General features: G+C 41.6%; 2 protein-coding genes and 1 long non-coding RNA gene across 11 annotated transcripts in view; 2 read left to right on the forward strand and 1 right to left on the reverse strand.

Annotated features, from left to right (window-relative positions):
- Positions 1–25903, reverse strand: part of TRIM13 (tripartite motif containing 13) — a 49314-nt gene that overhangs the window by 8153 nt on the left and 15258 nt on the right. For 4 of the 9 annotated variants that reach the window (XM_045567339.1, XM_045567343.1, XM_045567342.1 and 1 more), the window contains one exon: positions 6042–6149. The exons of 1 other annotated variant lie outside the window; for it this stretch is intronic. The gene's annotated coding sequence lies outside the window, so the exon portion shown is untranslated. Of the gene's footprint in view, positions 1–1760; positions 1795–5477; positions 5502–6041; positions 6150–6721; positions 6833–25903 lie in introns of those variants that run through there. 4 more of the 9 variants (XM_045567346.1, XM_045567341.1, XM_045567348.1 and 1 more) reach the window with 4 other exon arrangements.
- On the forward strand, positions 4077–7520 carry LOC123649086 (formin-like protein 14). The gene is made up of 3 exons (XM_045567001.1): positions 4077–4088; positions 6427–7221; positions 7321–7520. The coding sequence occupies exons 1-3, from the start codon at positions 4077–4079 to the stop codon at positions 7477–7479; spliced, it is 966 nt and encodes a 321-aa protein (XP_045422957.1). The 3' UTR covers positions 7480–7520.
- Positions 12257–23168, forward strand: LOC123649313. Its single transcript, XR_006738962.1, has 4 exons — positions 12257–12833; positions 15690–15937; positions 21704–21868; positions 22267–23168. It is a non-coding gene; the product is annotated as an uncharacterized LOC123649313 (long non-coding RNA).

Genomic DNA, 25903 nt, shown 5'->3' on the forward strand with positions numbered 1-25903 from the left:
GTAAAACTTTACAAACATCTGCTAAGTATAAGCTCCACAAGAAGCTTAATCTGGTATGGTACTGTTTATCTTTTATAAAATTAAAAAATGTATTACTGGAAGTCTCTGGATCCAGGCCTGTGAGAAGACTGACATACCTGTCTGGCTCTCAGTCTATGACCTTTGACAAAGCACTTATAAGTATTATAGTCTCTCTCCTCATTTGTACAAGTGTTTTCGAAAGGTATAATATGTGAAGATTACTTATAAAGTTCTTATTTTAAATACTCTATCAATATGTTATTATGGCTTTTAGAGAATATTCTGTGACTTAAATAATCAAAACAGGAAAAAGAGGGGACAAGATCTCAGATATAATCTCAAAAATGGAGTATTAAATATATTGCTTATAGTATCTAAAATACCAAATTGTTATGTGGCTCTTGCAAACAATATAAAAGTTACCTATTTGTCCATGTAAGACAATAAGTAACTAAACCTTTTCTGGCACTAACTTAGAATGAGTAGTAGTTAAAACTCTCTCGAAGAAATTTCTTGCAGGGTTCCTGATAGGTAGGGAAAAATAGAGCTAAGACAGAAGGTCTTGGAAAGCTCACTTATTCAGAATGTTCACAAGGCTTGTTGGACTAAGATGACATTCTCAAAAATATAAAAACCAGGTCAATTACCTTACTAGTTCAGACCACTCAGAAAAACTATTTTATTTCCTTTCCTTCCCTCTCTTCTCTGTACCACTACTTAGCCTTGACTCATTCCTCTGTTTTTCTTTAAACTCATCTTCCCTATACTGTTTCAATGAGTACACTCTTGATTTTCTCTCATTGTGTCCTTATCCCCCACCCTTCTCTTTACCTTATTTGCCTTTCCCTTTTTTCTTTTTCCTGTGTCACTTGATAATCATCCAAGATATTATTCTGTAATTCATGATTAAATCAGTAGGGTTTTAGGATATTAGCGAGATCAGATATCCCTATCCCATTTACATATGACTACTGAGAAATCTAGGCAGGCCCCAAGTAGTATTGAACCCCATTCTCTCCCATCCAGATGAAATCAATTTGAATAATATGAGTGTTTGAATTTAAGGTAAACATACATACATACAAACTTATTCCTAGTCTGGTACCAGCCAGAAACAGATATTTATCTTAACCTGTTAAGAATTTGAGTCAAGAGTAAGAATTAACTGTTAAGAGTTAAATAAGTTGGAATCACTGACTTTTGAAAAGGTTTTATGAACCAAAAATGTCTGGTTCTCTCAAGTAAATGTAAATGGGTTTAAATGAAGGTGAAAAATTTTTATCCCTAAAACAAAATGTCTTCTTTTACAACCATTTACTTGGCAAACATTTACCTATTCAGTTATTGTCTCCAATGGGTTGGTAGCTATTAAAAAGCTTTTATCATCTAACTTTGTATTTGAGGTTAATTTTCTGCTTTCAGAAAGTACTGTCAAAGCTTCACATTCAGTAGATAGGTTTATCTAGATAAGTGAGATTATTTACATAGTATCTAGATAAGTGAGATTATTTACATAGTATCTAATAATGTGTCAAGTGCAAATAGGCATTATGAGATATTTATTAGAAATGTAATTAGAGGCCGGGCACAGTAAGTGGTTCCCACCTGTAATCCTAACACTTTGGGAGGCTGAGGTGGAAGGACTGCTAAAGACCAGGAGTTCAAGACCAGCCTGAACAACAGAGTAAGACCCTGTCTGCACAAAAAGTAGAAAAATTAGCTGAGCATGCGGCACACACCTAGAGTTCCAGCTACTCAGGAGGCTGAGGCAGGAGGATCACTTGAGCCCAGGAGTTTGAGGTTGCAGTCAGCTATAATGATGCCTCTGTCCTCTAGCCTGTACAACAGAGTGAGACTGTCTAAAAAAAAAAAAAAAAAAAACAGTAATTGAAGCCAACTGTGGTGGCACATGCCTTTAGACCCAGCTACTCCAGAGGCTGAGATGGGACAATCAGCCCAGAAGTTCAAGACCAGCCTGGAAAACAGAGCAAGACCCCATCTCTATTTAAAAAAAGAAAAAGAAAAGAAAAAGGAGGTCGGGCGCAGTGGCTCACGCCTATAACCCTAGCACTCTGGGAGGACGTGGCGGGTGGATCACTTGAGGTCAGGAGTTCGAGACCACCCTGAGCAAGAGCGAGACCTCGTCTCTACTAAAAATAGAAAGAAATTAGCTGGAAAACTAAAAATATATATAGAAAAAATTAGCTGGGCATGGTGGCACATGCCTGTAGTCCCAGCTACTCGGGAGCCTGAGGCAGAAGGATTGCTTAAGCCCAGGAGTTTGAGGTTGCTGTGAGGTAGGCTGACACCACGGCACTCTAGCCAGGGCAACAGAGCGAGACTCTGTCTCAAAAAAAAAAAAAAAAAAAAAAAAGGAAAGAAAAAAGAAATGTAATTGGTATGAACAAAGTTCTTTTTGCTCACTGTAGAATTATACACATATCTTATTCTAAGTAAAACTGACCTACAGAATATATCAAGTAGCAAGTTAATTATGCTTGACCTTAAGAAGTTTTTAGGTTGGCTATATTACATATGCTATGTTGGCACTGCTCGGCTCATTTCAATATTGCAGATATGAAGGGGATAAAAGGAAAAGTTCCTCTGAGAGTTTAAATTGGGAGCTAGGCTGGGCGCTATGGCTCACAGCTGTAATCCTAGCACTCTGGGAGTCCGAGATGGGAGGATCGCTTAAGGTCAGGAGTTACAGACCAGCCTGAGCAAGAGCGAGATCCCTTTCTACTAAAACAGAAAAAATTAGCTGGGCATGGTGATGAGTACCTGTAGTCCCAGCTACTCAGGAAACTGAGGCAGGAGGATCAGTTGAGCCCAGGATTTTGAGGTTGCTGTGAGCTAGGCTGAGGCCACAGCACTCTAGCCTGGGCAACAGAGTAAGACTCTGTCTCAAAATAAATAAATAAATAAATAATAAATAAAATAATAAAATGGGAGCTAGGCTGTTGCCAAATAGGATGTAGTTGTGGGGCTTATACCACAAGGAGACATAATAATTTAAACTGTCAGCAAAACTTTTCAATTCAACTTTTCCTTAAAAAGGTATCTACATCAATAATAGAAATGAAGTAAAAGTAGAGTTCACATTATGGGAACTTCCTTTATAGGAGGCTTGACTGAAATGTAACTATTCTGTATACCAAAGGGCACCTATTAATATATTTGGTCAACTGTTTGTTATTAGAGTTGGGCATAGCACTCTATTCTTTTACTATAATTCTAGTAGCTAGAGTACCAGGTCAAGGTAATGACAATGGTAATGACAATGACATCTTTCATGAGTAACAAAATGGATAATCCAATTATCTAAAGATATTTAAAAAGATGAAATATAAGCCAAAAGGCAATTCGTGACCTAAATTCAGAAATGTAGACCATTTACAAAGATACTGTTATTCTAAAAAGTATGATAAATGCCTTATTAAAAAAAGGACATAAAAATAAGTTCTAGAGACCTGCTGTACAACACTATCTATAGTTAACAATATTGTACTGCACACTTAAAAATTTAAGGGATCTCTCATGTTAAATGTCCTTACTACACTAAAAAAAAGATTCTTAACCACAATTAAAAAAAAGACATTAAAAAAAGTTGACACTATACTGAAATTATAGAGGTTATCCATGCAGTTAGCTTTTGTGTTTTCCTAAATTATAAAAGTAATTTGTACTTATCATGGGACATTCGGAAAATATAGGGGAAAAGCCACCCATAATCATCACATCAGCAAGGAATAACCACTACTATTATTTTGGTATATTCCAATCCCATGTCTGTGTGTGCATACACACATATTTTAACAAAAGGGGTAGCATAATACAATTTTGTGTCTACTTTTTTCACTATTTTACTACATGCATTTCCCCTATCATCATATGTTTTTCAAAAACATGATAGTCCATCTTATGGATATGCTTTCCTATTGCTTATTTTGGTTTCTTTTTTTAAATATTATAACATTTAAATGAACACCTTGTATGGAAAAGTCCTGGTCCACAGCTCTGATTATTTCCTTAGACAATTCCTTCTCAGTGTACTGATGGGTCAAAAAGTAAGGATATTCTTAAGGCTCTTGAAAAGATTGACAAGTTTCCCTCTTGAAAGGGTATATTCCACTTTATGAACTCTAACCAATGATGCGTGAGAGTGCCCACCGCTCCATGCAGTTCCTGACCTTACAAGAGAATCACATTTTTATGAAGCTTAGTCAAAAAAACAAGAACAAGACACACTTGTTACCATACCTACCTGAGTTTAAAATATAAAAGCTTAAGGCAGTTAATAGTAGTATGCATCTGTACATTACCAATACATATTTTGGGAATAAATGGTAATAAAATTTATGGGGTAGAAATAAAATAAACATACTGGGCTTAGAAGCATCTTAGAAATCATCTAGCCAAACACCTAATTTTGTGAGTGAAAAAACAAATGCCCCTCCCCTCAAATGGAGACTTATCAATTGTACCCAGCAAGATAGAGTCTGAGTTTTCTAATTCTTAGACTATGCAGAAAAATGACTCAAGAATTCAATGTCCTTATTCATAAATGAAGACATTTAATCATTACATTTAATCATTTACAGATTTTTAATCTCTAAATCCCTTCTAAAATTCTGCAATTTTTACAAATTAGGTTGTAAGAGGCTCTCCAGCAAAAGGGAAAACACAGAACCTGCTTCTGAATATCTAGGTTCAAGCACCAATTTTACCTTTCGTAAAATAAACATTTTTTTTTTTTTTTTTTTTTTTGAGACAGAGTCTCACTTTGTTGCCCGGGCTAGAGTGAGTGCCGTGGCATCAGCCTAGCTCACAGCAACCTCAGACTCCTGGGCTTAAGCGATCCTACTGCCTCAGCCTCCCGAGTAGCTGGGACTACAGGCATGAGCCACCATGCCCGGCTAATTTTTTTGTATATATATTTTTAGTTGGCCAGATAATTTCTTTCTATTTTTAGTAGAGACGGGGTCTCACTCTTGCTCAGGCTGGTCTCGAACTCCTGACCTCGAGCGATCCACCCGCCTCGGCCTCCCAGAGCTAGGATTACAGGCGTGAGCCACCGCGCCCGGCCTAAATAAACATTTTTTAAGCACCTACCCCATAATGTTGCTGGAAAGATTAAGTAATATGTGAGAATTTTGTAAACTGCTAAACTATATAAATGAAAGGTGTTTTAATTACATATGTGTGCAAATACTGTGAAAACTGTAAATATACAGTAGAGCATGCATATTAACCAAGAAAGGTCCCAAAAAGAGTTGGACTCTCTTGAACTGTGATTTCAAGGGAAGGCAAAACAAATATTACATAGGATAGCAGGTACAACACACTTTCATGAAAATGAGCATATCTGAACAAAAGCTGTGGCAGAAGTACAGCCATATAACTGATCATAAATGTATAGAATGAAAAGAACAACCTGGTGTTATGGAAGAACTTACCAGGGTGGTCTGTTAAGTCAGCTGCTACAAAAAAAAAAAAATGGTATTTTTAGGGAAGGATAGGAAAGCCTGAAGAAATGTGTCTTCCCACTGTTTAAGAAAGAAGTATAACCAGTTAATCAACAGCTACATCAAGTTCTACTAGAGGGAGTGCCTATGTAAATGAAAGTCTGCTTTTAAAATGTCTATTATGTAAAAGTCTCCAGAGTCATAGAAAACTCAAGCCCTGTTGTACAAGCCCTAGCAGACTGACAATTCACTAGGCACAGGAGAAGAAAAAAAAATAATCTAAAAAAAAAAATGCTGCTGAAGCCTTCTTTGCAGTATAAATCCTTGAATACATTTAAAATAATTACTACATAAATAACTGCCAAGTATGGATTCTATTTTTCTGAGTTTTGACAAAATATGAAAAGAACAAAGACCACCAATGAAAAGAAGTGGATGGGAACATCTACATTCTACATATAGTTCAATTTAGAAAGGTTCTGCTGGGTCTATTGAAATTGGATGCTTTTTTTTTTTAAATTTGGGGATAACATAGGGAAAAGTATTATAGTTTACCTCTGTCCCCTACAAGCAGGTGTATTCGGTGGGGTTACTATTCCCAGGGCAAAGCAATCAGGGTTTTGGGTTTTTTTTTCACGTTTTGACTGACAAACTTAGAGGCTACTGCAAAAAAGAAGAAAGAGAACGGCGTTATGCATTTATTTGTACAGGATCCGCAGTCTTGACCCCCCAATTTCATCAATCGCCCCCCACAAATAAAGCCAGCCTGTTAGGTCCTGATAAAGAGGCAGGAGCCTGGGAGAGACTAGAGCTCTTTGTACTAAGAAGCTGCTCGGTTAGGGCGCCCCCGCTCGGCGCCACGCAATCTCTCCAGTTCAGTGCCACACCGTGGCGGCGTGCTCTAACCTCTGGTTCATCACACTCGCCTTTTCTTTTCTAGAGACACCAAGACCCAGGTGGTGCGGCTGGGCACGCTCCGGACAGGACAGGTTTCCTGCCCCAGATACACAGCCCTGGCCCGCCAGCACCAGCCCGCACGCCGCCCCTCCCCACGCGCTGTCACAGTGCCCCGCGAGCTGCCGTTGTGCCGCCGGGACTGAAGCGCAGGCGGAGCTTTCGCCAGCCCCCCACCCGCGCAGGGCCCTGCCGGCCTGGGCAAGTCCCCACCCTCGCAGCAACCTCGAGGATCACTCCCCTTCCCCAAGAGAGCCGGGCGGCGGGTACTTATCTCCGACCTCTGGTGACGCGGGAGGAACCCCCGCTTGAAGCCGCGCAGCCGCCGGTCCTCCAGCCGCGGGGACCCAACGGTACGCGCAGGGCTCAGCTGCAAAATGGACTCGCGGCGCCAAGCGTGCCCCGCCCACCGCCCGTCGCCCGTTGCCCGTCGCCCTCCTCCGCCCGCACCTCAGGCTCCGCCCCCCGGCCCGCTTCGCCTTTGTCCCGCCTCCCTGTCGCGCCTTCCCCCAGAGGTGATGGGGCGGCGGTCCTTCGCTGTCTCCAGCCGCCACTCCCAGCCGCCTCCCCCCCCCCCCAGGGCTGCCTGAAACTGGGGAGGGTCCCGGGCTGCTCGCTTTTCTCCCTTGCAGGGGGCTGCCCGCGGCTCTGGGAAGCGGACGCCATTCTCCCAGACGAGGCGGTCGCCCTGGAGGGAGCGCAGGCGACCGGACGCGGCGCCGTCCCCGGTGGAGCCACCCGGGGAGAAAGTCTTCCAGTTAAGCCGACGCGCAATAAGATGGTTGGGTTTGGATTGTTGTACTTTTTTTTTTGTTCGTTGCATTTTTAGGAACAAAAAAAAAAGCCCAACCCTTCACACCACTTCATTTGCATCTCTCAGGACCAGAAACCGGCCACAGCGGCTTGGGGAACGGAAACGACGGCCCCGCACCCCACAACCGGGGAGGGCGGGACGGGCACATCTGCGCCGCGGAGTCGCCTACTTGCGGTGGGACAGCGCCGAGGCCGCAGCCAGGGGCTCCAGCCAAAGCGAGCTTAACTGTCGTCCCCCAGGCCACACCCCTAACCGTGCACCTATTTATTTGCAGGCTTTCGGCAGAACACCAGCGATCCAATTCTTTTTAAAATTCTGTTTCAAGAACAAGAACACCACTGCGTTTTCCTTTTAAGGGAAGAAAGAACTTTAAAATTGGCTTTAAATTATCGGCCCCTAACAGTTATCAGTCGCTAACCTGACTTTCGGTTCTGATGTCCACCCCTGTATGGGGGACTTTGTCCAATAGCAGTCGCATTAAGCACTTACCAATGAGCGGTCTGGGAAGGATACAAAGATGAATGATGAAGGAATGGCACCTCTTCAAAACTTACAATCTTGGGGGAAGTGAGACAAGTACAAAATCACAGAATATGCTCCAGGGAGTTGCTCAGGGTTGGGGAAGTCTGGGCTTTGGGAGGAGGTAGGAGGTTACTTTGGAGAAAGGGCAGTCAAGACCTACCATACACAGTATTTGGGGCCCTTAACTAAAAGCCCAAATCCCATAAAAAGCACTTGGCCACTCTTCTACTGAGAAGCCCACTTCTTCGTATGCATCTCCCTTGCTACAGCAAGATAATAAACCTAACTTTGCCTTTGTAGAACAACAGTTCCTATCATTTCTGTCATTTAGTCTTCACAAGAACACTGTGGAATGGAAATTATGATCCTCACAGGTGACATGACTTCTTTAAGGTAAAAAAGAAGAGGCAGAGCTGAGGCTAAGGTCAGATACCAGGTACAGGTTCTTTCTACAGCTGTCAATGTCAGTGACAGTGAAAACTGCACCCAAGTTCCCTACTAAACTAGTGTTTCTAAAAAATAAAGTGATTTATAAAAACATTTCAAATAGCCTAATATTAAAATGATACAAAAGTGAAAGGTTATTTACTCAAAAACCACAAATTATCCCTCATATAATTATAATTATATAATACATACATATGTAGTTAGATCTGGTTGGTGGAAGATACTAATTAATAAACTGCCCAATTGAATGAAAAACACTCTTTAAATCTGCATAGCAATTCCTAGATTGTTAAACAAAATGACTAAAGTACTTGGTATATTAAACTCTCTTAAGTGTGGAAAAATGGGGAGGGAAGAATAACATGTCTCCTCCCATGGTCCTACTACACAAAACAGTAGCCCGGGAACTGCCACATGCGGTATGACTAGAAAAAGAGAGTAACTGCCCACTAAAAACCTGCATACACAGCTACATCCTTCCTGGAGGGGCACAGTGCAACTAGATCCTCGTAGAGATAACATGGGGATTATCCACATTCTCCTTGCACTGGAATTTCCTTCTATTTACTATTCTTCAAATAAGTAAACTAACAGCTGAAGCTTGGAATTCATATATCAGCACAGCAATAAGACAATAGATATAGGTAATCTTATGTAAGTTTCTGTCTTTTGTGATAAATATATTTTTACAAGGTAGAATTTCTAGTATATATTATGTAAATATATAGCAAACACATATATAAAAGAATATGTTAATATATATTCTTATTGTTGTGCTGATTTATTTCATGATGTTGTTTATGTCTTGGCCCTTGAAAAGGTAAAAATTTCTCAGCTCTTCTCCCCACCTACCAAGACATAAGTGATCAGATGTTTCAATACAAAAGGATCATCCTCTTCTACCCAGCATTTAAATTGTGGAATTCCTCAAACACTAAATTTTAGGACACTCCCAGGACTTCAGTGATCATGTAATGACTGTAAAGCAGGGATCACAAATTGTTCGCCTATAGTTACACTGTTTTTAAATGATGAAAACTGTTTGAATTTCAATACTTTAGGAGAGGCATGCTCCTCCTTCCCATCCCATGGTTCTTACTCCCTGCAGGCATTTCAGTTAGCCCTTGTGTTGCCCAAGGCATGTACTCCTTCCAGCCTCAGGGCTGGAGCGTGCCTATAATTCAGCTACTTGGGAAGCTGAAGCAGGAGTTGGAGACCAGCCTGGGCAATAACCCTGTCTCAAAAAGAAAAAAAAAAAAATCTTAAGCACAGATTTACCAAATGATCCAACAAATGTATTCCTAGATATATACCCAAGAGAATCAACAGCATGTAGTCACACAATAACTTGTACACAAATGTTCATGGCAGCATTATTCAGAATAGCCAAAAAATGGAAATAACCCAAATGTCCATCAACTGATGAAGGAATAAACAAAATGTGGGGGGGGGGGTGTATCTATATATCTATACAATGGAATCTTATTCAGCCATAAAAAGGAATGAAATACTGATTCATGCCACAACATGGATGAAAATTGAAAACATTATGCTAAGTGAAAGAAGCCTAACAAAAAGTCCACACATTTTATGATTCTATTCATAGGAAATGTCCAGAATAAGAAAAACCATATAGGTAGAAAGTTGATTAGTGGTGGCCGAGGACTGGGGAGAGGGAGAAATGATGAGTGATTGCTAATCGGTACAGGGATTGTTTTTGGGTGATGAAAAAGTCCTGGATTGAGATAATGGTGATAGCTATACAACCTGTGACTATATGGAAAATCATTGAATTATACTCTTTGAAAGGGTGAATTTTATGGTATGTGAACTAGATCTCAATTTTTAAAAGTGGAAAAAGGTTGATGGCCTATTAAAGTTTCCAGGAAAAGAACAACATTTTTAAAGAATATGGGACCTTATAAACAAAACCTACAACATGATAGTGCCGTGATGGGAGCACAAAGGAAAAACATCTAACGTGCCTAGGGCTGAGAAAAAGGCTCCTAAAACAAAGAGATTCTCAAATTTCTTTCTTTTTTTTTTTTTTTTTGAGACAGAGTCTCACTCTGTTGCCCGGGCTAGAGTGAGTGCCGTGGCATCAGCCTAGCTCACAGCAACCTCAGACTCCTGGGCTTAAGTGATCCTACTGCCTCAGCCTCCCGAGTAGCTGGGACTACAGGCATGAGCCACCATGCCTGGCTAATTTTTTTTTTTTTTGTATATATATTTTTAGTTGGCCAGATAATTTCTTTCTATTTTTAGTAGAGACGGGGTCTCACTCTTGCTCAGGCTGGTCTCGAACTCCTGACCTCGAGCGATCCACCCGCCTCGGCCTCCCAGAGCTAGGATTACAGGCGTGAGCCACCGCGCCCGGCCTTCAAATTTCTTGAGAATAATAAATAAAAATAACCTCTATTTATTAATTCATTGAATAATAATAATTCATTTCATCACTCAAGTCTGTCAGTGATGACATCCTCTATAATTATAGTACATTATCAAAACCAGGAAATTGATATTGGCACAATACAACTAACTAGACTATGGATCTTATTCTGGTTTCATATGTTTTTACATACATACATTCTTTTTTTTTTTTTTTTTTTTGGAGACATGGTTTTGCTCTGTCCCCCTCGTTAGAGTGCAGTAAGTGGTGTCATCATAGCTCACTGCAACCTCTAACTCCTGGGCTCAAGTGATCCTCCTGCCTCAGCCCCCCGAATAGCTGGAACTACAAGTGTGTGCCACCACAGCCGGCTAATTTTTTCTATTTTCTTTTAGAGATGGGGTCTTGCTCTTGCTCTTGCTAAGGCTGGCCTTGAACTCCTAGCCTCAAGCAGTCCTCCTGCCTTGGCCTTCCAGAGTGCTAGGATTACAGGCATGAGCCAATGTGCCTGACCTGTTTTGTTTTTGGTTTTGTTTTTGTTTTAAGATATAGGGTCTCACTGTTTCACCCAGGCTAGAGTGCAGTTGTGCCATCATATCTCACTGCAGCCTCGAACTCCTGAGCTCAAGGAATCCTCCCGGCTCAGCCTCCCAAGTAACTGGGACTACAGGCATGCACCACCACACCCAGATGTTTTGTATTTTTGTATTGAAAAGACAGTAAAACAACAAAGTAAAAAGTTTTAAATAAATGATTAGAACTACCCACAATTTCACTTATAAAACTAGTGTGATTTTGATGTTACCTTACATAGAAATACATTAAAATTTTATTATAAAATAGTTTAAGATAGAAGAATTGATAATATACAAAATCACTATGTATCTGCATTACCTCCATGTGTGTTTTAACACTTTACTGCTTACATTAATACCCATAAAAATATGTAGTATGGTTTGCAGGTTTGAAAGCCTTATGTAAAAATTGCATCACAATACACAAGGATATATATATATATATATTTTTTTTTTTGAGACAGAGTCTTGCTCTGTTGCCCGGGCTAGAGTGAGTGCCGTGGCGTCAGCCTAGCTCACAGCAACCTCAAACTCCTGGGCTTAAGCGATCCTACTGCCTCAGCCCCCCAGTAGCTGGGACTACAGGCATGCGCCACCATGCCCGGCTAATTTTTTCTATATATATATTTTAGTTGGCCAGATAATTTCTTTCTATTTTTAGTAGAGACGGGGTCTCGCTCTTGCTCAGGCTGGTCTCAAACTCCTGACCTCGAGCAATCCATCCGCCTCGGCCTCCCAGAGTGCTAGGATTACAGGCGTGAGCCACCACGCCCAGCCCACATTTTTATATATAAATATTTCTATCATAGTACTCATGCTGTCAATTGCTAGTTGAGGAATAAACTTTGCCACCCTCTCTGCTAACCTTCTGCAGGAAGGGATTGCCACAGAGGTCAGAGCTGAGACTCTAGAGTGGACTTGCCTGGGTTAAAATCCAGCATATTCTATTCACCAGCAGTGTAACATTGGACAAATTACTTAAGTGCTCTGATCCTCATGAGTTTTGTCATATGTAAAATAGAGATAGTGGCAATCCCTATTTCACAAAGTGGTTTGTGTACATATTAAGAGAATGTATGTGAAGCACTCAGTCCAGTGAAGTAGGAAGTGCTCAATGTCTTTATTATTGTGAATCCAGAAATTGCTCTGTCTTCCTACAATGAAACAGAGTGGTGCACATAACCAGGGCTAACTCACAGGCTGGGGAAGCTAGCATGTTTTCTGGTGCTCTCTCAGGGGTGTGCTCATAAATATTACAGCTAACAATCAGCTTTGAACAGGGGAGAGGGTGGGGAGCTTTACTTTGTGATGTTTGCCAATTTCCATGGTGTAAATACTCCCACCATGGCTGATTTTAAGATACCAACTTGACTTCAGTGAATGCAGAGCTGGGAAGCAGCTCTCCTGAGCCAATGTGAGCCAGCTCCAGCATACCCAAGAGAGTCTCTCCTCCTTTTTTTGCTGCCTCTTTGTTCACTGCTGAAACAAGGATCTGTTTTCTCTCAGGCAGAGCACCAGGCATCCCTATTTGATGTGTTCTTGCTGAGGTAAGAGTCTATTTATGCCTGGGAGAGAGAGGAAACCTACAGTTCTGAAGCCCAAAGCAGTATTCAGGCCCAACTTACCAGAGTACTCATAGCAAAGTGGTAGGTACTTTCATTCTCATTTGCTAGGGTCCCTATGTGTCTGTTTCCCTCAGGGAATCTAGGGTGTGGCTGTGGCTACAGTCTAGGGTAAGATTCTATCAGCTTTGCATCATGTGACTATAATGCCTTCTTAAGACCAATAGCACCTCACCCTGATTTTTAACATGTAGAATTTTACACTACACTCTATCTACTTAAAATGTTGAAGTAATCATTTCTGCATCTTTCCATAGTCTTCAGAAAATACTTTGTAATCACTGCATAATTCGGTTAACACACCTAAATGTAAGGAGTAGGTAAGGAAAAAGCTAAATCCTCATGTGGCTCTTCATACAAGTCCCTATTTGGGGAACAAATGATCGTGCTACCTTTGCACAGTCAGGATACCATGGCTGTTAACCATGTGTCCCTGGGCAGGCAGTACCTCTAATACCAGGTGTACTAGAGGTAATGTTTTTTAAACTGGGGAGTGCGGCAGGGGGAAGGGGGAGAGAAATAGAAAAAGTAGCATAAATATGGAAAAAGAATAAGAATTTCAAGAACTGAGTATAGTCTTAAATGTTGACCAAAAAAAATAAATAAATTGAACCCTGAAAAATTACAATAGAATCTTCCAATTAGGTTACTAATGATTTTAGGAAAAGAAAGTTCATCTCTGTATTGGGGCCAGAGTAAGGTAGGGGCAGTAAAAGAGTTAAGATCAAGTGTTTACTATGTTCTAGGGACTGTGTTAGGTTCTTTTCTTGCTTTATCTTATTTTAGAAGTCACCACAGGGAAACTGAGGTTTGGAGTAGTTCATTAACCTGCCCACGGTCACACAGGGCAGGTCCCCCAGGTCAATCTTCATTCCACTGCAGTCAGGAGTGAAGGAGGATTAAGGAAGTGGAGACAGGGAGTATGAACCATTCTTTCTGGAAGCATGATGGGGAAAGGAGAGAGAAAGAGCAATAGATAAAGTATAGGGACATCACTGCTTTTATAGTCAAACTAAGGCTCAGCTCCTCCAACGTTCACACTGAAAAAGATTCCCCACGTGACTGCAGGGTCCAGAAGCAGAGAGACCACAAAACCCTGGCCCCTGGCCCAGGGCGTCATCTTTCCCTTGAGAATCACTCACTGATGATTTTGGCTCCATCAGAGCCTCCTTGGGTCATTTCTGCCTTTCCTCTCCGAGGCACAACCATGAGATGACAAGGGGCATTTCTCAACATCCATGGCACGATCAAGTCAAAGCTGGAAAGTTTAAACGACTTTTCTAAAGGCAAGGATGATGTTTCCCAACCTTCTGAGGTCATAGAAACTGGCCTGGACACTAGTTTAAATACACAGACTCTCAGGGAACTTGGATTCAGGAGGTGTGCAGGGGCCTGGAAACAGGTATTTTAAAGTAATGCCAGTTATCCTTAAATTCCTGTAAGTTCTAGTATCACTGTGTTGGCAAGTCACAAAGAGAAATAAACACAGTAGCATAAATCCATGTAGCCTGGCTCACAAGAAAAGGCCACTTTTAAACCCATGCTATGGTCCCTACCCTACCTCTGTGCGTTTGGTGCTATGGTGGCACATGCTGGCTATTTTTATCTCCTAGAAAAAGTCTGGGCCCAAGAGAAGGAGGCCTTTTGCGCGAAATTATAAGATAGTGAAGGAGGAAGGGAAGGTGGCTAAAAGGCTTCTTCCTTTCTTAATATTTTTCAAAGACTAGGTTATTAGTTCTTTTTTTTTCTTTTCCTTCTTATTTTTTTTTTTTTTTTTTTTTTTTTTGAGACAGGATCTCTCTCTCTCTCTCTCTCTCTTTCTCTCTTTTGCCCAGGGTAGAGTGAAGTGGCATCATCAAAGCTCACTGCAATCTTGAATTTCTGGGCCCAAATGATCCTCCTATCTCAGCCTCCTGAGTAGCTGTGACTACAGGTTTGCAACACCACACCCAGCTAATTTTTTAAATTTTTGTAGAGACAGGGTCTCGCTATATTGACCAGGTTGGACTCAAACTCATAGCCTTAAGCAACCCTCCTGCCTTGGCCTCCCAAAGTGCTAAGGTTACTGGCACCGGCACAGTGCCCAGCTAGGCTATTAGTTCTTAACCAGCACGCCATGTAAGCCATCTACAACACAGACAAGGACCAGCTTTGCCTACCAGTCCACTTCTTTGTTGTCCCTCCAGCAGTAGGTGGCAGTAGGATGGCAGCTAGCTTTCTCCGACAGGCTGCTCAGTCTAACCACACATTAGTCTTAGAGGGGGTGATCATATGTCCAGGTTTGCCTGGGTAGAGTCCCGGCCTACTCCTTTGAGTCCAGGCTCCCCTCTGGTTCAGTGTCTTTCATTCTCTTTCATTCATCCCCATTTGGATGATAAATTATATAGTCACCCTGTCTGTGAACAGAGCCAGAACAAAAATACAACTCCACAAAGGAAGAAGTAGACTGCCAGCAATTTAATAACTTCCATTTATCAGGCAAATCACTCTGTGACACCACACATATCATTTCAACTAATCCTCGTAGCACCCTCCCAGGGGAGTCTTGGAAACGTGAATTCTGCAGATGAGGAACGTAAAACAGGGTGAAGCGAATTGACCAGGGTCATCCACTGTGAGGAGCAGAGTTCGGTTCCAGAGTCCATCTGCGTGACCCCAACTCCTGCTCTTACTGGGGCCCACTGTCTCCAGGGCATGTGGTCCCCCCACCCACCCACCCACTTCTGACTGTCCTAAGAAATAGAACTTTACCAAGAAAGTTGGTTGGTTTTAACACAAAAGGAATACTCTCAATCTTCACATTTTTCATCTCAAATTTGAAAGTAGAAATCTGCTTTCTGCAGCTGTGTCTCTGATTCAGCTCTTGTTTCTGTAACCTAGTTTGAAAGAAGAAACACTTCCAAAAGAAGCAACCAAGTCTACAAAGGCACAGTTTGATTCAAATGGATCCAACCGATTAGCAAATGGAAAATAACACTGAGGAACAAGTTTTACATCACAAGCATAGCAGCTCCAAGCCATCCCTACAGAAGCTAAAGCTTTAAGTGCCACCCAGAGAAGGGACGTCCAGAATCTCTGCTTTATATTTGCATAGCTTCACCTACCAAGCCAGTTGCTCTCCACAAAAGGTAACTTAAAGTCATAGTCTTTGCTTTCATCACCATATTGTCTGTAGTTTTACAGATTTTTCCTTTTCTTAAAAAAAGAGTAATTTTTAAAATTTTGATTGCTAATTCCAAAAGTACTCTTCTAAATGCCTTCTCTTTGAAAACACCAAGATTCACACATAGGCCTCAGTGGCCACTGCTCAATACCCCAGTCTCAGACCTGCACTGTCACTGGTTGGTTGGTTTGGTTTTATCCTTCCAGATGTTTTTCTATCCAGGGAATCATTTTGCTACCTTCTACCGTCTCTGCTTTCTAACTATAAAGCTTCCATTATGGGAGTATTTCATTCCTTTCTGCATACTGCCTCATAAGGAAGCCGCTAAAACCCCAGAGCTCTGAGGGGCCGGCAGCAGCCCCTCTCTCCTTCCAGCTCTTTGTTCACCCAGCAGAGTGGTCAAGCGCAGGCCTGAATCTAGGCTCCGCCACTTGTTAGCAGAGTGACCTTGGGCGAGTTTGTTCATGTGGCAACATTTGAGCACTTCCCTCTTCCTCCACGGCCCCCATCCTGGCCTGCGCCACCATGATTTACTGCTCCGGTCTTTGATGAGGAGCCCGTTCGCAGCCACACCCGTCCTTCTACACAGTCAGGTCACTGCTCTGCTCACATGGCTCCACCAGCTTCCCTCCCACTCTCAGAGTCCAAGGCCCTGGGCTGGGAGCCTACATGTTCCAAGGCGCTCTGCCCTCTCGCCAACCCGTGCCCATGGCCTCTCTGACTTCTGTGTACTCTCCCCACCCTGGCCCCATCAGCCTCTTCATGCTCCTCAAACATGCCTAGCTCGCCTCTTCCTCAGCGCCTTTGCATTTGCTGTTCCCTCTGCCTGGAATGTTCTTGCTCCAGAACCTACTTGGCTCACTCCTTCCTCTCCTTCAGCTTTCTGCTCAAATGTCACCTTCCCAGGAAGGCCTTCCTGGCCATCCTATCACAAACAGTGGCCCCTCACTGCCACGTGGTGCTCCCTAGTCTCCCTCCCCGCTTCATCTCTCTCCACATCATTTGTCGCCACCTGACATCCTACATGTTTCTCTGATTACTGTCTCCTCCCACGAGAATGTGAGCTCTGCACAAGAGCAATACGCCAACATCTAGCAGCGTGCCTGGCACACAGCTGGCCTTCCATAAACACTGGCTGAGTGAATGGATGAAGCGTCCGCACACGGCAATCAGGAGCCAGATCACTTAAGGCCTTGTAAGTTCTGGAAAGGACTTTGGGTTTTGTTTTAAACATGAAGGGAAGCCATTTGAAAGTACATAATCTGATGCATAGTTTAAAAAGATCGCTCTGGCTACCGTGTGGAGGGAAAACTGTACTAAGGGTAAGAGTGGCCCTGGGGGCAGTTTGGAAGCTAACGCAACATCCAAGCAAGAGAGAGAATAAGGACTTCAGCTAGGGTGGAAGAAAAAGGTCATATTAAAAAATATATTTTGGGCCAGGCGCAGTGACTCACACCTGTAATCCTAGCACTCTGGGAGGACAAGGCGGGAGGATCACTTGAGCTCAGGAGTTCAAGACCAGCCTGAGTAAGAGTGAGACCCCATCTCTAAAAATATACATACATATGTTTTGGAGTTATAGCTGACAACTGGTTACTAAATTGGATGAGGGGTCTAAGAGGAATTGAGGATAACTTCCAGGTTTGGGGCCCCAACACTTAGTCTTTCTGAGTCTGTCTCCTCTTCTGTAAAATGGGGATAAGTAGAGCACCACCCTCGGGGGACTGTTATGAGGAAGTGGCCAGAGGAAGCACAGGGTTCGCACTGTGTCGGCACGTGGCAAACCCTCAGTACATGTTAGCTCTTATCACTGCCTCAAAGATAACAGTGTTTTTATAAACAAAATTATAAAAATATCCATCCCACTGAGACTGAGGGTAAAAAACTTTCTGTAGAGTGTACCCTCCCCTCCTAAGGGATAGACTTTTGCTTTATTTAACAGAACATTTAACGGTCGTGTTGGAACATTTTACTTTACATGGATAAATAAAAAGAATTCCTCACATTTCAAAAGAAGTATAAGGCTCTTTTAAGTAGTGCTGTCCATTCAATACTTAGGAGGAGGAGTAACTAAAAGCTGAAATTACAAACCTCTGCTGATTAAAAATCAATCAAAACACCAGATAAGGCACATCTGAAATAATAATGATTAAAAAAAAAACCAACAACAGGCATTTACTGCATTTTAACACAACAGAAGTTAAAATACCACACTATCCAGTTCAATACAGGACACCTGGCAACCCTACTTGTAAGTGTAGCTCAGCTTTCTGCAAAGCCAACACCCGGCCCTTTTTGGCTACACTGGCCTGTCCTCATTTCCCCCTGGAAAACTTTCAAACTTAGTACAGATAACATTCTGCCTCTATTACAATTAGCAGCTTCTCTCAATAGGTCATCTAGTTTGGCAAGTGCTTGTATAGAGTAACCCAGTACCTTCTTTCAAAACCTCCCAGTGGTTACCTGCAGGCAGCACATGAAAAGCTGCCTGTGGGGAATTTAGCAGCTGCTTCTGGCCCTCCAGCGACTTTCTTACCAGCATCTTCTGCCTCACCAGATGTCCCTGATTATTGGTTATCTGGGCCCCCTACCTCACTGAAAACCAGCCATTCTTCTTCCTAGCCCCCAGGGAGGTTGAGAAGTCCCTAAATCTGGGATCTGTTTCCCTCCTGGACCCATAATTGAACGCCTCCTTAAATCCTTTTACTACCTAGGAACCTGCAAAGGCAACTTTCAATTTCGGCTGGAGCTGGAAGGACTTCCTCCCAAAGAATTTGCCCCATGGGTGAGCCTTTGGTATAACACCTCTACTGTTCAGCTTTTTCTATTCTCAAGTCTGGAAGACACCCTTACTTCTGAACCTGGGGTCTAAGAACCAGCAGCCTCACCAGGGGAGCTTGTTAGAAACGCAGAATCTGAAGCGGTATTGTGGACCTATTGAATCAGATTCTGCATTTTAACAAGATCCCCAGGTGATTCCCAGACATCTGAAAGTTTGAGAAGCCAGAAAAGTGCTCAGGCCCTTCTCTTCCCATTGGCTGGGGAGAATTCTTGTAATTTGTCTTGTTTAAGGGCCCCCAATCTTGAACATCACTTCATTGTCCTCACTTTCCAAAAAATCCTGAGAGCTTCCTTCCAACACCGTCTCTGTCCTGCCCCCTTGAAGCCGGGGCCTCCTTTCTGGGCCCCCTTCCTTTCTGCAAGACCACCCCCTAACTCCTCCTCTCAGGCTGAGGCCCCTCTGTTGGGGCCATGTCCTAGGCATTTCTTTAAGGGATGCTTTACTGCCTTGCTTCTCGGCCAGGAGAAGGGCCTCTGATATTAGTCAAAGCGCTACCTTGCCAGCACCTCTCAGAGCTGCTCTAGCATGCCCAGTGATAGCCCCCGACCCTGGTCTGAGTGGGCCTCTCACTGGGCCACGGGACTCCCCTTCCCACGGCTCCCCCTGAAGTCGAGACTTCCCACGCCACATGAACATGCTGTCCTTGTTCATCTTTCCTGCCCACCCCAACAGACAACCAGAATACAGCCCAGGAACGGCTGCCTTCAAATGGGAGGCCCCCAGGGAAAGGGAGTGAGTGCCCATTAAGACCTAGCCTTGAAGAAGGTCGTGGTTTCCCTGAAACAAGGAGGTGAGGGTTGATGGGGGAGATACATTAGAAATGCTTTAAGTATTTGATTCTTCAAGGGTTTGCAGATTTGTGTTTGAGGTTGTTTTTTTTTAAGCTTTCCAAAGTGAGAAAGATGTCAGATAGCTTTTCTGAACTGTGGAAATCAGAGTCTTCATCTGGAGTCATAACATAAGGCTTTTGGGCTCCCAGTCTGGTGGTCAGATTCATTAACCAACATTTCTTCTTACTCCTTTATCGTTTATTACACAATTGATTTCTCCCCAGAAAAAGATCTATTAAAAGCCTACTGGCCGGGTGCAGTGACTCACACCTATAATCCTAGCGCTCTGGGAGGCCAAGGCGGGAGGATCATTTGAGCTCAGGAGTTCGAGACCAGCCTGAGCAAGAGAGAGACCCCATCTCTACTAAAAATGGATAGAAATTAGCTGGACAACTAAAAATATATAGAAAAAATTAGCCCAGCATGGTGGCACATGCCTGTAGTCCCAACTACTTGGAAGGCTGAGGCAGGAGGGTCACTTGAGCCCAGGAGTTTGAGGTTGCTGTGAGCTAGGCTGATGCCACGGCACTCTAGCCTGGGCAACAGAGTGAGACTTTCCTCTCAAAAAAAAAAAAAAAAAACAAAAGCCTACTTCCAACCTTCTAAAAAGTACCCTTGGAATGTTGTCCATATTCAGTATTAAAATAGTGTCCTTACAAAGTGTTATGTATTTTATTTAGCAGACAGTTATTATCATACTTTTCACATACCAAGGACTCTCCTATGAGCTTTACAAAGATTAACTCATTTAATCCTTAAAATAATCCAATGAAACAGGTACTGTTATTAACCTCATTTATAGATGAGGAAATGAAGGCACAGAGAGCTTAAGTAACTTCCACAAGGTCATATAGCTAGTAAGTAATGACCAGACTTCAAACCCAGATAGTATGGATGGGTCACAGCCATATACTGAACCACAAACTATGCGGTTCACACTGAACTACTGAACCATATAGACTATACTGCCTCTCTAAAGGGCCTGAAAAAATATGTATATTTATTATATATAAAAATATTTTTTTTTTATTATAAATGTATTTAAAAATTTTTTAATATTTCTACTTAAATGTATATGTGTATATATACACACATACACACATATATACAAATATATATGGAGAGACAGACAAAAAGAGAAAGAATGAGAAGGGTCTCGGTGCATTTTTCCAAATGGCCACCTCTCCACATGCTTTCAACACACGCCTAAAGCCCAATTTTGAGAGAAGTGTAATTTTTCTGCAGATACAGCTTCTTGAGTCTAAAGGACCAGTTTTCTAAACCTCAGTTTCCTTGCGTGAGCAATGAAGTAGTTGGATTAGATGAACTAGCCCATCAAGTTGAGTGTTAAGGGGCCTTGCAATTTAAAAATTATTAAAATTTCCATAAGACTGACTAGGCAGCTTTTCTTTTTTTAGGTTTGACTTTGTGAGATGTCATGGCTTAGTATTCTAATTTAAGCTAACTCTGGCCCCTTCTTGTGCCTTTTGGACTAATCTTAATAAGGATTTTTTTTCTGTGCAACCGATGATATCCTAATGCGTTTATGCAGGTTTAAGTTTAAATTTCTAGACGGTCTCAGGCCTGCCGGTTTACCGAAAAGGTAACGCAAGTAAACAAGCGATGGCAAAGGAAACGCAGCGCAGCTACTGATGCAGGAGCGCCCTCTTCCGGCCACAGGAATGTGAGCCTGTCTCAGGGTAGCTCTCCTGCTCTTGGTGTACAGCACACACTCGCGCCACTCCCTTTCTTCTGTGGCATTCCAATCAAGCGACATTTATCACTGACCCGGAGCTAGGTACAGTGTACTTAGGGCTGGGGATACAAAGATAAATAAAAGCATCTCAGCTTTAAAGGATCTCACAGTCTGAGCGGACACACCCACATCAGATCGTTATAATGCAACTTGAGAGGTGTGTCACTGGAGCTGTGCCTCATGTCCCTATTAGTTTGCAACCACAAGTTACACATAAGAGCCCAAATCAAACAGCACAATACAACGCTCTTTTGTTAGGAAAGGAAGACTGGTGATTCACCCTAGCATTTTCTCTGTGCACAGAAACACATGACCTGCACAGAAGCAACATGGCTAATGGCACCCTGGGAGCAGTCCTGACAGCCAGCTCTCCAGGGCGGACACGAGGAGCTGCAGAAAACGGTCAGGATTTAACAGGCAAATGGCAGAGGTTAAGAACAGCAGTCTGGAGGATATCTCTGCATTTTGGTATGAAATTAATAAATACATTTAAAATATACAACCAAGACCTCTGATACTTTTTGTAACAAGATTCTACCTTATCTTTCCACTAGAACTTGTTGGATTTTTTTTCTAATAGAATTTCATCTGGTTGCGGTTTTCAAACTAGGCCAGGAGGCTCCCTCAATTTCTAAAATACAAAAGTTCTTTCTGCTCCTCTTCTCAAATCTTAGATTCTGGACACACCCAGAAACTCCCTGGGCCTTTTAACTCCATTGATTTGTTAACTCTTTGTCTCTTCTAGCAATGATTTCCTTTCACTTTAGAGAAATTTCTGCTGGTAATGTACCACTATAAGCCAGGAGGAAAAAAGGACTTGGAAGAAGAGGAAGAACATGTTTTTCTTATTTTTTTTTTCAAAACAGGCAAGGGGAGAAAATAAAGGAGGTGGAGAAATACACTACTGAATGCAGCTGGGGAACAGATTTCTTGGAAACAGCCTACAGGAATACCCATCTTAACATCAGAAGGTGGATCTAATTACCACTGAAGGCATTTGACAAACCTGTAACACAGTTCCTATGAATAGTGCACTTCGGAAAAAACTATGCAAAGAAGAAAAAAAGAAAGGAAAGAAAGAAAAAACTTGAACCTCATGAGAGTGGAGAGAATGCAAAGGTAAGAAGGGGAAAAGGAGGTCAGGGAAGCAGAGAGGAACAGGAAAAGAATATGGGGCAGAAATTTGCAGCATCGTGAACATCTTAAATTTACCATTAAAATTTAAGAAATACATGTCTTTGAAAAATGTAGGCAATTCAGAAGTGCACAAGGTAAAACGTGGAAACATTTTTCACAACCCACACACAACACGTCCCCACTACAGAGGTGCGAGAGGTTAGGGTGAAGCTGGAGGCAGAAGGCTGTGAGCACCTGAGACTAAGACCAGCCTGGACTTAGTTTGCAAACTCTTACACAGGCTTCCTGCCCCTGAAAATCCTCACCTATTTCTCAGCAAATGTAAGACCTATTGCCAAAAAATAAAAATAAAAAAAGTAAAACCCACCTCCCTATTTTACTCAATTGGCAAAAACAAAAACAAAATCTATATTTTTATGCATGCCTAAAATGTTAGCAATGTACCTGTAGCCAATTTTGAACAAAGCACATTAAGCTTTGTGAAGTAAACTTAGTAAAAGTATGTGAAACTAATATACAGACGTCACTTTAACAACCAAGGTCAGCTGGGATGTAGCAGTAAAGACTGATCCAATGTTCTCTTAGTTGTATCTTCTTTATATTTCTCTCTCTCTTTTTTTTTTTTTTTTTTTGGACAGAGTCTCACTCTGTTGCCCAGGCTAGAGTGCCATGGTGTCAGCCTAGCTAGCTCACAGCAACCTCAAACTCCTGGGCTCAAGCGATCATCCTGCCTCAGCCTCCCGAGTAGCTGGAACTACAGGCATGTGCCACCATGCCTGGCTAATTTTTTCTATATGTATTTTTAGTTGTCCAGATAATTTCTTTCTATTTTTAGTAGAGACAGGGTCTCGCTCTTGCTCAGGCTAGTCTCGAACTCCTGACCTCGAGCGATCCTCCTGCCTCGGCCTCCCAGAGTGCTAGGATTACAGGCATGAGCCACCGCGCCCGGCCTATACTTCTCTTATCTGTCCTAATTTATGAGGGAAGGGGGTGGGAGTGAGGATGAGGATGGAGAGGAGGAGGTGGTAGACTCTTGTAGTGTACCTCATGGTAAATTAAACCATGTTGCAGTTCCATGGGTACAATTTCATACATCTTGTAGAGAGGTTTAAACAGTATTTTCTGATACAGCTTTAACATAAAATAGTTAAACCTGAAGCATGGTTAACATGTAATGCCTTGTCTATCATATAAATAATAATAAATAGTATTGGTGTAATAATATATTTATATAATATGAATTAATAAATGTATGTCTCTAATAAATATATGTCTATATAATATTTATATAATAATGAATGGTATTTATATAATAAAAAATAATAATTAATATTTATGGGTAAACAAAATTCTTTCTTCATACAATTATAAAAAGAGCTTTAATGTATTACTTTATTAATACTCCTTTATATAATAATTCTTTATTAATTATTAAAGTATGAGTTTGGCCTTTAATCCAATTATCTACTAGATTCTAGTGAGGTTAAGGACTAGTTCAGTCCTCTTTGTATCACTCATATATCTTTGTATAGTTCGTGAGGCATTTGGTTTATACTCTACTTTGTTCTGCGAGACACTGAAGATCACTCAGTGCCTTTCACATCAGAGGTGCTACCCAGCATTCTACTGATAGGCTTTATACATCTGTATAGGATATGTACCAATGAGAGGAGTCATAATGTTAGATGAATATATTTCAATGGTACTAAGTACACAAAACTCATGGTAACTGATACAGGTTTCTCACAATTTTGGTCTTACCAATTTGCAGTAGAAACATTTTTATATTCCTTTTGTAATCATCCGAAGAAAATGAACTAAATGTTAGCCATTGTTTTCCAGAATAGACTTTTTGGAGTTACTGGTAGTTTGGAGAATTTCAGTCATAAGATGTATATTTTTATATAGCTTTGTGTGTGCACATATGTGTATGTGTGTATATATATGTTATATGTATATACATGCATACATGTGCTATAGCTTTTGAATGCAGATATATATGAGTGTGTATGCACACACACATTTATTTATTTTTACTGTCTAGCTTTTCTGAATAACAACAGAAGAAAAATGCAAAATATATAAAGGCAAGCTGGAGCAGGTCCTATGTAGAGAGCTCTTTCCGATTCCTATCAGAGAAATAGATTTCAATCTTTTCAGTTATTCAAATTAATACAACAAAATAGAGATGTGAAGACTTGGTTCAGGAAGATTCAGTCATGTCAACATAGTCCTTTAAAGAGCTGTCATCAGACTCCTTTTGACTCTGAAAGGAAAGGGATACAAACACTGTTCTTCCTAGGGAACTAGTTCTTTGTAGTTAAAACAGTCAAACTACGTAGCTCTTTATGTTTACAGTGTTATAACAGTATAACAGTGGAGATACCAATACACTCAACAGATAAAATACACCTTATTTAAAATAGAGAAGGATTTCCTGGGGAAACAATAAAGTCAAGAATGTTATCGTAATTTTATGAGCCATCTAGGCATAATTACTAGCCAATAAAAATACAATATTCCATAATGCTCTCAGTTTTCATTAAATATTGGTTTATAAGGGATTATTCTGTTGTTTGTTTAAAACAAAGTCTTTAGAATCAATATCCCATATCTGTTATATCTAAATGGAAACCTTTGTAATAAAGGAATTTTATGTGTAAAAAGCTGTCTAGGTCCCAGCTCTGGGGTATCCACGGAGCACAAACTTCAGGGGCTTCATAGTGGCCCAAGGGACCTGGGGACTGGGTTAACTGGGCCTTACCCCAAGAGGCCCCAAAACAACACAGCTAAAGATGGAGGAACAGAAACCAAGGTCTCAGCTGGTAAGATGGCCCTGGCAAGAGAAGGTCTACAATGGGAGAACAGTAATGTTAAAACCTAGAAGTTGAGAATAAGATAAAACAAGGCGTCATGAGGGCTGAAAGGACTAGAACTAAGTTTAGAACTAAGGCTATTGATGACAAGATGTGTCAGAATATTCCTCATCCCTCTTAAATTAACAATTTAATATACACTGGGAAATTTATGGCCACCAGGAACCAAAATAATAATAATAGTTGACATTATTGGCCTGTTTTCTTCTCAAATCCTAGACATGTGGGTGACAGCTCTTAATCACAAGCTATTTTATTGGTTTGCCTGAGAAACCACTGTTACAGAGACCAAAAATACTCAAAGGAATACTGTATCCTCTCTGCAGACCTTCATGGGAATCACAAGGTGGCCTGGTGAACAAGAAATCAGGACAGGAAGTTCAGAATAAAGTTGCAATGGCCTTAGGCCATGATAGCATAGGCATCCCTCTGACTGCTGGAGTATCTATATCCCCTGCAGCATCTACAGTAGGGCTAGATTTGCCTCTGG

Source organism: Lemur catta, chromosome 13 (assembly GCF_020740605.2).
Source record: "Lemur catta isolate mLemCat1 chromosome 13, mLemCat1.pri, whole genome shotgun sequence".
NCBI lineage: Eukaryota > Metazoa > Chordata > Mammalia > Primates > Lemuridae > Lemur > Lemur catta.